Genomic DNA, 13,248 nt, shown 5'->3' with positions numbered 1-13,248 from the left:
GTTTGTAACTTGTAACTTTAGATTTCGATTGTAAAACTAATTAAAATATAAACTAATGTTTTAAAAATGTGTTATTTGGCAAGTGACCATGGTATAAGCGGGTTAATGCCATTCGAGGTGTCCATTATCAGGTTTTCTCCGCTGCGCGTCGGACGGTTCACGCCTCGCCGTCGTCCATTAAAACCTGATAATGGACACCTCGTCGGACATTAACCCTTACGTGTGTAACGTACACACAAACAATTAAAGATTGAACACAGAGGAACTAAATACACAGAGGAACTAAATACACAGAGGTATCAAACTAAATGATGTGCAGCTGTGGTGGAAGATTAGTGTTCATGGGAACAGATAAATGGCGGGAAACAAAGACAAAGAAACTTGACCGATGACAACAAACTGGAAGTCCATGAAAATAAAGCTAAAGATAAGTGAGTCCAGATAACCGTGACTGATATAAACTTGCACAGAAAAGGTTAGTATGTGTTTTTTTCTCACTAAAATTATGTTAACATGCATATTGTTTATGTCGTATGTCTATACTATTGAAACAGTGAGTACTTTGTAATGTTATGAGTGCCTCATATAACCCAGATTTTTGTAACCCAAATACTGTTGATTAAACTAAACTTTTACTGAACCCGAAATATTCCTTTAAAAGCAGGCAACATGTCAACTGTAGCTAGTATGAGACAGTCTTATCTCCATTTACTTTCCTATGTTACATCATTGTACTTCTGTATACAATTAAAAACACTCAAACACTCTCAAACATGAAATGCTGAGACAAGATGCTTGCAGATGAATTGGTTTTAACTTAAGCCAAATAAATGCAAAGCATCAGTCCATCAGGGTGAAATCTAATGTGTCTCCTTTGTAACAGAGCGCCAGTGGCTCTTGTTGAAGCCTAGCTGGCTCTTGTTCTTGTCCAGGGGAGTTAGAATGAGGTAAGAGAAGTCAGCTGGGGTGAATTTTGACACAGCTGAAGCCTTTTATAGATGGCTACATCACCACATCAGGGCCCATTTTTTCTCAGCAAGAAAACTTCATCACTCATCAGGACACATTTTTGCCATTTATTATGTAGTATAACACTGCTCTAAAAGCAAATACCGTGCAAACGATTTCGGTTAAAAATACCACATCATTTTTGGCTTTGTGAACTGGGTTTTGTGACATTGTCAAGAGTTAGAAACACAATTAAGGAGCACTTCCATCACATTTGGCCTTTAGCCTTTCAGCATGTTATCTAGTTTTTTTTTTTTTTTTTGCAAATCTTTAAATAAAATATTAGAACATACAGAATAGCAGGCAGCTTTGTGTCCAAACTGTGTCAGAATTGTTTAACATTTCCTTTCACAATTTTGTACCTAAATATATATATGTTTTCTATTATTACACACTTTGGGTAATAATTTGAGTAAATAATGACAGAATTTTCATTTTTGGGTGAACTATTCCTTTAATTAATTTTATTGTATGGACAAAACTCAAGTAATAAGAAAGTCATACAGGTTTGAAAGGAGGGTGAATAAATCATGTCAGAATTAAACTGTTGATGAACTATTTAGGGTGAATGTTTAGGCACATCAATTAAACTTTTTAACTAATTTTAATATGAGTCAAATGTGACAAGTGAGCTCAGTATTTCAGGACAATAGGTGGGTTAAATGAGAAAATGTGGAAAAAATACACTACAGTTCAAAAGTTTGGAGTCCATAATAAGTCTGAATGTTATAATTACCTTTGTCAATTAATGTAATGAATATGATGTGTGACAGGATTGGTTATTATGATCTTACCAGGCCGTGACAGGAGGTATGGGCTGCCCATTTCTGCTCCAAGTCACCAGAGGTGTAGGACTTCCATGAACTTCACATGGAAGGATGACTTCTGATCCAACCTCAGCGGCCATTTTAACCGTCGCCTGTGACCCGTCAAAACCAACAATTCGTGGTTTGCCTATCGAAATGAGAGACTCAGTTAGAAAATTCTTAAAAAGCTATTTGTTTTTGAGTAAAACATCAAAAACAACTTATATTCATGAGATTCCTCACTGTTAACACTCAGATGCATCTCTCTGCTGGTGTAGCCCACTGCACTGGTGGCGGTGCAGATATAGACTCCTGCATCTTCTGCCCTGGGACTGGGGATGTACAGACTCCCATCAGCTGCCTCAAGAGGTGCTGATACAGGCCTACTTGAGGGATCTCGACCCTTGGGAGAGAAGGAAATGGCAGATAACCTGAATTGGAATGCACATCCTGTCCAAAACCTTTGAAGCGGCTTCTCGGGTTACCAGGAATCAGGCATTCCTCATGCATATCCCCCATCCCCTTTTTGCTCTGAAACAAGATGGCTTTAGCAGACCTTCTTTCATGTGACCAGAATAGCAATTTACATGCCTACAGTGGATACTGCGGACAATACACTCCCAATCTATCGTGTTGTGAAACAGCGGTGGAAAACTTAACTTCCCATGACAGGGGCAGGCGGACGTGAGCTTACATCCGTTTGAAAGGCAATTGGGAAAGCAATGCATCAAGGACGAATGGGCTGCATCAGCACTTCTCCTGCTTCCATTAGGCTAAATTATTCCAGCTAACTGCTTCACACAATGCAATCAGTTACTATCTGTCACTGCTGGGATGGTGACACAGCCAGAAGCACTATTACTGAAAATAGGGGCCACAGTAAAGTGATCAGGGTGATGTACCTTGGACCAGACGATGGTGGGTTTGGGGATGCCACTTGGTTCACAGGACAGGGAGATGGGTGTGCCCTCGTTGGCTGTGTAGTGCAGGGGACCAGCCTTGATATCAGGAGGAGCTGGAAAAGTAGGTCAGAATAGCAGCTGTTCACAAGGCCTTAACAACCAGCGGTTCACAATTAGAACTTCGCCAAAGATACTTCACAAGGAATCCAGCTTATCACTTCTAAAAATGAAACTCTAATATTAGCACCTATATCAGCTTCATTAGGGACCACATGAGTTACTGTAATGCAAAACATTCTTAATATGTGCTTTTGTTTTCCAGTAAAAATAAAAACACGCTTAAGATGGGACTTGTTTAGCCAAAAATAAATAGAATATATAAAGCTGTAAATGTATGAATATTCATCTGAACTCTGCAACAAAAAAATCATTTTATTAATCAGTATTTTTGTATGTTTTTCAATAAAAATATTTCAAATAATTTGTTTTCAGAGAATACATACTTAACTGTATTAGGTATAAACCTCAATAATGTTTTTATGTTTATACTTAAAACCTGCCAGTGGGAAAATAAAATAATAAAAAAACGATTTATTCTCTGAAAACAAGTTTATTATGTTACACATTTTTGTTTCTCAAGTAAATTTAAATGTTATATATATATATATATATATATATGACAATGAAATGAAAATCAGTTATACTCAATTGTAAAAATGTCCTGCCCACTAACATTGAACTTCCACTGTGACGGTAATATTGGCTGATCCTGCTACATTGATAGCGGTGCACACATATGTCCCCGCATCATCAGGTACAGTTCTGTCCACATGTAGACTGCCGTCACTCCTTAGAAAGACTCTTCCACCAACACGCACCTGGAGACAGGATGATCATATAATAAAAACATAAGCATGAACACAACACATACATTTTCCGGTAATTTCGATTTCGCTCCTAAGAAGCGTCTCTCTCGTTACTCACTTGTTTTCCATTGTGTGTCCAGACTCTCTCAGGAAGAGGAATTCCATCTAATAACATACAGGGAAGGTTCAAAGGCTGACCGGTCATCGCTGTGACAGCTGGTGCACCTTGAACTAATAACGGTGGTTCTGTAAACAGGACAGATAATTACAGTGAGACTTTACGGTCAGATTATTTGTGATATTGATGAGGAGAACAACACATTTCCATACCTAAGCCAGTAACAGTGACTCTGGTTAGTGCCTTGATGGATCCAAACTGGTTTTTGGCCTCGCAAACATAAACACCTTCATCATCAACCCAAATACCTGGAGGGATCAGAGCAATGCTGATTAGAACATAAAAGACTCTTTTGTAATGGATCTCATAAACATCTAATTTCATACTTTAGTCATTATCAAAGCATTAAGCTTAATTACGGCTTAATTATGTGAAAGAGATGTGATCTCAGTAATCAGCTCACATATGGATGTGTTTGTGTGTTTTTGTTTTTGGTAATGGCTTTACTTCATTAATAAAGTTTCATCTTGACCTTAGTATCAAAGAATACAAACAACACAAAACAATCAGTCAACAATGTTACTAGTTTAACAAAACACACAAATAATAAGCCACAACCTATAAGATTTTACTCACTCATGACAACTCATTTTGAAATCATATAGCAATACAGATAAAGCCGCTCATTTGTAAGAGAGATGTACAATACAATAACCATATCTGTTGTCTTCTGGTATTAGAGATTTATCAAGGGATATGTAGTTACCAATAACAAAATGGATATTTAAATTATGGATGCTCATTTTCCCAATTTTGAACCATTGATCATTTAACACTCACTTTAATATATATACACAAAGTAACATAATTAACAACAAACAATAAAAACATTATTATTATTTAATTTCATCTTTTTAGAATTTTATTGATTACATTTAATTTTATTTATTTTATAATTTATAATATTAAGAATAATAAGAATGTAATAATTAAGAATGTAATAATGCATTTAATTATTATTTTTACATTGAGGTTACCTTTGTCAAAATCTAACACAAATTAACATTATTAACAATAAACAACAGCCATAAAAATCATTATTATTACATGATTTTTTTTTTTAGAATATGTCTTACATTTTATAATGTATAATATTAAAAACATTATTATTCAATTTAATTCATTTTAAAATGATTTAATTATTAATTTAATTAATTATTTTCATGTTATGGCATATGAGTGATAAACTGCATTCTTATTTTGTATAAATACATTAAAAATAAAACACTAAAAAACTAAAACCAATTGATATTCATTCTGAGACTCAACAAATATTACATGTTATTAAATTATTATTAAATGTAATAATTTGAGTCTCATAAAGTCTCAAAATGAGTATTAATTGATTTTAGTTTTTAGTGATGTATTTTTAATGTATTTATACAAAATAAATGTATTCAGGCAGGGAACCATGATTAAAAATTCAGTCATCTGCCATTTATCAGTCATCTGCCATAACATGAAAATAATTATGACATTTTTGTTTCGGATAGAATTTTAAAATTGGCGCATTCCTAATTTTATTTCACAGCAGTTTTCTACCTTATGGTTCTATAAAAATGAATGTTACAGATGATGTGGTAGCCATCTATTATGATTAATGCTTGTTGATGACATTTGCAAGCTTGTTAGAGATATTAACCATTTGAGTTTTTAGATTTGTTCAAAACTCGTTCAACTCTTGCCGATGTTGGGAATTTTGGACGAAACAGAGAATTTATGGCATTGTTGATTTGCTTCTATTTACAACCCAGCTATTAATTCCATTGTGATGACAGTTCTGACTTCATCTGTTATCCACTCTTGTTTGAGACCGTTACGCACACACTTTATATACAGCTTATTTGAAACAACAAAACTGTTGTAATGAATATTGTGCAACACTTTGCATGTGTGAAATTTACACGATAGTCATTTGCACACAGTGGTAGCTGTTGAAATAGTTTTGAATAGTATAAATCAATGTTACATGTGGGATTACATTTGTTTGCAAGTATGTGTGTGTTATGTGTATATGCAGTGCTATGTGAGTAAGAATGATCTCAAGTTTTCAGGCCTGTATAAACGCACACACTCTCAGAGGCAGACAGGAACAGCCCAGCTAACAGGGAACATTCTCAGAACTTTGGCAAATGTTCTGGTAAGGTTCTCTTAAAGTTATGAACAAACATTCTTCCAGTAACATTAACTGAATGCTTGTTCAAAGTTACCTATCTGTCAGTCACTTTGCTGTTGTGTCGAGACTGACATTAGGAGTCACTCTTGGGAGCCCCAAACACCTCTGACGTATTTAAAAAGGCCAATGAAGCAAGTGGAACTTTCATGCCAGCCACTTCCCAGACATCCGGGTATAAAAAGAGGCTGGCGTGCTCCACTCATTCAGATTTGTTCTTTGGAGCTGAAGTATCGCATCTCTCAAGCTAAGAGAAGTGAATCCATTCGCATCCACACGCTGCTGGATCATAGAGCACATATACTGTAAGTGCAAGGAGCTCCCTTGGGTGCTTCAGTGGTGGTCTAAAAGAGGCAATTTCCTTGCAAAAAGAGCATCTTCCTCTGAAAGAGTGACTACATGGAGGATCGCGCCATTGTAAAGATGTCGTTCCGTCCGTGTTCTTCTGGGGGCTGTCAATTTCTCTCTCCCTCAGATGGCCATGGTTGCTGTTTTCAGTGTCTGGGCCGTGCTCACGCTGAGACAGCATTTCAGAATCAGAATCTGAAAGAGCTTTATTGCGAAGTGTGCTTGCACACACAAGGAATTTTTCTTGGTACTGAAGCTTCCAGTGCACATATACAAATACAACAAGAAACATAGTAATAAAAATTCTAAGAATAAAAATATACAAATATGAAAACATTTACAGATTACGAACATATTTACAGTATTTTAAAATAGTATGAATAAATATAAATATAAATATCACCTGAGTTTAGAAGATATTACACTAAATATTAGTAGGATTATTTGTAGCATTTGTTCATGCTCTCACTGGTCCTTCTACCTCGGGGTATAAGCCCGGGGTGGTGAGCACTGAGGGCGATACGTTGGATACAATGGGAGAGTTTCCGGCAGATGAATCCCATGGGCCTCGTTCCTCAGCATGTTCGTGTCTCCCGGTCAAGTTTCTGGATGAGTTAGGAGGTTCCACCCTGAGGCTGAACTTAATATCTCATTTGGGGCTCGAGAGGAAGATGAGCAGTCAATCGCAGCATCGGAGGGTGGGCTTATGCCTTCCGAGGTGAATGACTCGCCTGGGCTTCCACCCTCGGGTGTGATAACCCAGTCTGAGGCTGACGTCAAGTTGGCAGCCACTGATTGGCCTGGTGGCCAAGAGCATCGGGCTTGAGTTGGACTCCTCCGCCCTGCTCGTGGTTGGACGATTGGTTCCTGGGGTCGGGGGAAAAAAAAGGTCATCTTCGGCTGAAGGGACCAATTCCCATTGTGAGGACAAGTCCCCTGAGAATGGGAGACTCTGGGTCACTTACCCTGAGCATTGGAAGGCTGCAAGATAGCGTGAGTGCACTTGCTACTTGGCAAGCAAGAGCCTGCCTGCCTGCATCTGCACCGCAAAAACTCGTAACACAGTTCAGCTGGTTGTTGAGTTTAGTATAGGGACCCTTAAGTCCCGGGTATACTTTAATTTCTGCATCCGGACGCACAGCTTTCAAAGTATACTTAACCGCGAATGAGCGCGGATGGCCGAGTTCGACACATGCGCTGCACAATTGATTTTTTTTATACTCTACATGACATCGGAGGGCAGCACTGAGTCGTGTCATCAACAGGACATTCGCTCGCCAAGATAGGAGAAGAAAATAATTCCACCATTGGAAGTATTGCAAACAAACCATTGCAAACCATTCTACCGCTGCAAACAGTTATGAAGTTATGAAGAAACAACAAGAGAATAAACGCTCATTAAACTCGCCGTCAATTTGTAATGTTTTGCTCCTCCTGTGTTGTTTTTGTATCGCTCTTTCCGCACTCTTTTTTGATGACTGCACAGTACTGTGTGTATTGCTCCTTTTATACCTGTATGTCCGGGGGAGTGGCTGGCGGGCGAATTCTACTTGCTAATACGTCAGAGGTGTTTGAATACGTCAGAGGTGTTTGGGGCTCTCAAGAGCGACCCCTAGTGTCAGGCTCAACACAACGTCTCGTCCCCTCCAACAAGGAAAAGAGGTTACAACAGTAACCGAGACATTATCTGGTCTTTAATAATGTTCTCAAAATGCAAATATAAAAACATTATTTATACATCGTTTGTGAAAGATTTTCTGAAACGTTTTAGTTGTTATTTTTAATCGTACTACCCGTGTTAGAATGTTCAGAGAACATTCAAAATTAACTTTCCCATAATATTAGCAAAATAAACTAAATAGAATGTTTCCTTAAAGGGATACATCAGGATTTAGCATTAAGCTTTGTATTAGTAAAAACCTGTAGTATTTTCGAATTACCGTGCTTTCCACCCTCATATCCCCCTGATATGAGAGATTTATGTATTTTTTGTCTGGAAAAAATCCTCCGATGACGCAAAAATCGTCATTTTGCGTCATCGGAGGATTTTCTGGCCAGAGGCTAAAGACTACAGCCAGTAGGAGGAGCTGTTCCGCATGTTTTCAACCCGCCTATAGAGGGTGGGATCTCACTCACAGAATGTACACATAGTGTCAGCCATCTTTCTTTGGAAGCTAAGCTAGCAGGCTCTTGTTCTGTGGAGAAAGCTGAGTAGTAGGGGTTACCATCCTCTTTTTCCCGGACATGTCCGGCCGTCGAGATCGTGCAAAATGTCCGGGATTCGGCTTTTGCTTTCTGCGGTCACCATTCATTGTTTACATGCACACCTTTTGTTTCAATCTAACTGAATTCATTCCGATTAGTGAATCTGAATGTAGTGTTTACATGAACGCTAAACAAGTGATCGGTTGATGTGCGTTTTAACATTGCTAAGAAAATTCCCGCTCCTCCGTGAGAGATACGAGACCGCTGCGTCTCAGAGGTGTCGCTCAACAGTAATCACGCCACCGGCCTCGCGCCGTTCTCCCGCGCCCCTCAGCCTCGTCCTGCTCGCCACAGTAAACATGATGAATGGCGACCGTAGAAAGCAAAAGCCGAATCCCGGACATTTTGGGCGATCTCGAAATCCCGGGCAAACTCGTCACAGAGACTCACTAGTAGCCTAACCTTGTTGTTTTCAACTACGCTCTCTAACCGGTAGGCGTGGCTTGGGAGTGGCCTCCTAGGGCAGCGAAGCAAGTGCATTCTGGGAGTTGTTGTCTTTCATCCACATGAGCCAAAAATACATTTTCTGGCTTTACTCAGTCTAGAAAGCTCCAAATTCAAAGATTTCTTCACATTTCTTCTACATAAATGACCTATTTTAAATACACATTCATCCTTCCAGAGGTGAAGTATCCCTTTAACATACGCATATCCAAGAGAAAACGTTTTTTAAAAGATTTTTACATTCAGAGAACTTTCAGAAAAAACATATTCATGACTTAACGACAGCGTTGGCAAAACGTTCTTAGAACAAATTTTTTAACCTGGTTAGCTAACAACAAACAAACTGCCCAGTGCTAATACTATAGCAGCCTTCCAATAAAAACATTATAGCCTATAAACATTTAGAGCTACTTTGTCCATATGCAGCTCCCTGTTCTGCCAGAAGCTCCGGCTCAGGCTCAAGAGGCCTGCGGTTTGACTTTTTACCCCACCCAACCCCTGAAGGGGCCTAGGGTGAGGAGACCTTCTCTCAGCCCACTCTCTAAGAGAGGAAGCTCTCAGCTGTACTGTTTCTATTTCTTCTATCGCAGCAGTTGGTTTCAGACCCACCTCCCCTACGTGTCAACACCTAAAATAACATCTTCATTATTCTCCTGTGGGTGGACCATGTCCGTTAGATCCTCGCGTTTGGTATCTGGGAGGGATTGTGCTAGCAGACAACCTCGCTAAACATCTATTCAAAGATAGATATAGAAACTCACTCTGGATCTGAAGGGCACCAGAAGGCAGTTGAGAGGTGCCGACGTGGCCAGATGATTTGCCAAAAATGTTGCGTCCGTCCTGGCGTCTCCATGTCAGAGAAGGTGTGGGAAAACCGCGGACGATGCAAGGTAGAGTAATGTCATCACCCACAGCAGCCGTTATGTCCACGGGAGACTCAACGAACATAGGAGCAGCTGCAAAAATAAAAAAGCAAGCCATCAAAACAAAACAAAATGTATTGTAACATTTTGTTTGCTAAAAGAGGACAAAATGTATTGTAACATACAATAAATAATGTTCAGCTCTCCTTCTTTGCATTGTATATATGTTCAAGAATAGCTTTTTATAGTGTTTTTCTAGGGGGTGTTTCTTCACCTCTGCCACTATTTTTTTGTAAAGCTGCTTTGAAGTTATATTTATTATGAAAGATGATATACATAATAAATTCATTGGAAATGTTCGTCTTTTAGTGTAATATTAGGAAGTAAAAAATATGCTTTAAATTTAACAAAGAAAATATTTTCAATTTAAATAATATGTTTTGACTTTAGTACAAATAATATTTAAATAATATTTAAATAATTTGTTTTGGCTTTAAGCCAACAGTAATTTCATGTTTTGTGTTTTGCATGCACAGTATACATGGGTTGTTATGTATATTTGTCTTTTTTTTTTCGTAAGGGAGATATAATCATATTTCGGGTGCCTTACCATTAGAAAGTGTGAAAACTCCTGAATTATAGAACAAAGTGAAAATATTGATAAAAAAATATAGATGAAAAAAATGCGCTTTACAACCAACATTCCACTGAACAAATTTATTTCCAACATATTTTTATTTTTTCCACACACATTATATGTAGGATAGTAATTATGACTTAAAGCTGAAGTGTGTCATTTTTACGATGTTAAAATATTTTCTTCCATTCCAGTTTAATATGCAGAAACAACTTTAACTATGACATCTGTACTGTAGGTTGATTCTCCCAAAAAGTTGAAAATACATTGCTCTGTTTATTTGCCAACGGTGTGAGTTTGGGAGCGAGACTGACCAATGGAAGTCTGACCAATGGCAGAAAGAGTGAGTGTTCTGGGAACAGCATCATTATTCAACCAAAATTTCTATCATTATTTGTTCAATTACAATTAATGATGCTAGTGGCACATAAATGACACATTTTACTTTTAAGGCAAGTTCTATACAAAGTTATGGTCCCTGTTCTGGATCATTCAAGCATGCTCATAAACTGGCCATGAGCTACTTAGAGTCAAAGAATGCTGTCAGGAGCTGTTAAAAGTCCTGTTAAAAACACATTCCCAAATATCAAGTTGAAACCAAATTTCGCTCTCCAAATTTCACACGCTAAAACAGAGCGGGAGAACATTTCCTCTTGCGGTTAAGAAGCCCATGGGCTTATGGGTGTGCTCTGCTTAAAATCAGATAGTTCTGTCCAAGGTTTTTGATTCATGCTATGAACTACATGTGCTTCAAAGGTTTGGAAAAGCAATAGAAATACTGCGACATTGAGCTCAATAAATAAAAGCCCACATAAAATGAAACTGTTCCGTATAAACTGCACAGTAATATTTATATAGTATAAGCATGTAATGCAGCTGAGGTCTTGTTCTCACCTCCCACCTGCAGTATGACCACAGCAGAGGTGGACCCGGCAATGTTTGAGGCCACACAGGTATACTCTCCAGAATCCAGTTCCTGAACCCCACGGATCCGCAGCGTTCCACGATGGACATCCTGCTCTGCAAATGGAACTGTTCCCAGATCCAGATCCCCTGAAGACGGATGGTGCAAGAATCAAAGAAAACATACGCCGTTGCTGTAACAACCCACTACACCTAACGCAATATCCTAAACAGACTCTAAAACTCAGAAAATTAAAAACAGTCTCTTAACCATGAAGAAATAATATCATGTTGCATTTTCTTTATGCTGATGAATCTTTAATACGTTTCATTTGGTTAAAGTTTGACATGTTTTATAAATTTTATTTTGTCAGCTACATTTTTATGACAGTTTAGTTAAAAAATACTTTTAAAAATGAATAAATTTGGCAAAAATGATCATTTTCATCAAAAAACAACAACAAAAATTGTAAAAGATGTGAGGTGTCTTGAGGGTCCATGTATTATCCTTAAGCAGGATGCACACTGTGCGATTCATAATAGAAATTTACGATTGTTTCTTGTCAGACTGTATGAACATGATAATCGCTGTAAGCCATGTCTGTAAGATCTGAGTTGTCATTAATGTCAGACTGTACGACAGTCGAGACACGCTAAAAATGGACGCACGCAAGAAAACCTGTCTGGAGTTTTACATCATCAATCAGTGAGCTGCATTATATGCGGGATTGAAATGGTGGCTACAAATAAATCTCTAACATTAATTTTGGTCATGGCTTGTCTTGAAAAACAAAGACAATTTGATGGTCGTCATAGGAGAAGTCACACTGCAGGACTGTGAGTAAAATCTTCTGACACTGCCAGAATTTCGTCTGAGGTCAAATTTGATCGCAACGGCCATTAATCGGCTGTTGGAGAACATGTAAAACTAACGATCAAAGACTTCAGATTTTAGCCTAGGATCAGAGGAATCTTTTAGGATTTGCAAAATTGGTCTCAGACGGCAAAATCGTGGCCAAAATCGCAGTGTGCACCCGGCTTTAGGGGCAGTGTTTACCTTTTTGCCATTTTACTGATGGAAGAGGAGTACCAGAGGCCTGACATTCTAGAATGGCATCTTCACCAGCAACGACCATCACCACCTGCTGTACCACTGAGATGCTCGGAGGCTCTGAGACAACAACAAGAGAGAAAGGAATTAAACCAAGCATTGTGTGCTGTACTTTATGTCATTTTTTTATTACCACACATAAATTGTTTCTACTTCCTGACAGATTTCATTTGAATATCTACTAGCTAACTACTGAATATGTTACATTTTTGTCACATGACCCCATCAGATCACCACATCAAAAACATTTTGTATTTTTAATCTAATGATAAAAAATGAAACATGAAAAGGAAAAATGTCTAAAAATTGGGCAGTCTAACCAAATAATGAGTCAAGAAAAAACCTCAAAACTGACATTACTTCTGGTTCATCTATTAAACTTTTCTTTCTTCCTTTAAAAAAAACAAATTAATACTTTTATTTAGCAAGGATGCATTAAATTGATCAAAAAATACACATTTATAATGTTACAAAAGATAGTTTTTTAGTTGATGCTTTTTAAAAAAAACAAAAACGTTCTACTCATCTTAAACTCCTGAAAAAATATTCATCACAGTTTCCACAAAAACATTAACTATATATACTATATACAAACTAAAATACAGTAGTCAACATTTGAAGTGGATCAAAAAAGTTAATCAAAGAATGGGTATTGTTCAAAATTCATGTATAACTTTGATGAAAGGTTTTGATCCACTTCAAATGTTGACTACTGCATATATACTGTATATAGTTGAGCTGAGT

The 13,248-nt window shown here is 37.7% G+C and overlaps 1 protein-coding gene across 1 annotated transcript in view; it reads right to left on the bottom strand.

Annotated features, from left to right (window-relative positions):
- hmcn2 (hemicentin 2) overlaps positions 1-13,248 on the bottom strand; it is a 91,553-nt gene that overhangs the window by 59,244 nt on the left and 19,061 nt on the right. The window contains exons 14-22 of the mRNA XM_079897114.1: positions 12,451-12,564; positions 11,385-11,543; positions 9,752-9,946; positions 3,913-4,008; positions 3,701-3,828; positions 3,450-3,594; positions 2,717-2,829; positions 2,058-2,217; positions 1,803-1,962 (exon numbers count right to left, since the gene is read on the bottom strand). Of these exons, the coding sequence (XP_079753240.1) occupies positions 1,803-1,962; positions 2,058-2,217; positions 2,717-2,829; positions 3,450-3,594; positions 3,701-3,828; positions 3,913-4,008; positions 9,752-9,946; positions 11,385-11,543; positions 12,451-12,564 (1,270 nt within the window). The remainder of the gene's footprint in view (positions 1-1,802; positions 1,963-2,057; positions 2,218-2,716; positions 2,830-3,449; positions 3,595-3,700; positions 3,829-3,912; positions 4,009-9,751; positions 9,947-11,384; positions 11,544-12,450; positions 12,565-13,248) is intronic.

This window comes from Squalius cephalus (genome assembly GCF_949319135.1).
Source record: "Squalius cephalus genome assembly, chromosome: 16".
Classification (NCBI taxonomy): domain Eukaryota; kingdom Metazoa; phylum Chordata; class Actinopteri; order Cypriniformes; family Leuciscidae; genus Squalius; species Squalius cephalus.
The sequence above is the reverse complement of the archived record's forward strand: the minus strand, read 5'-3'. Positions and strand labels throughout refer to the sequence as shown.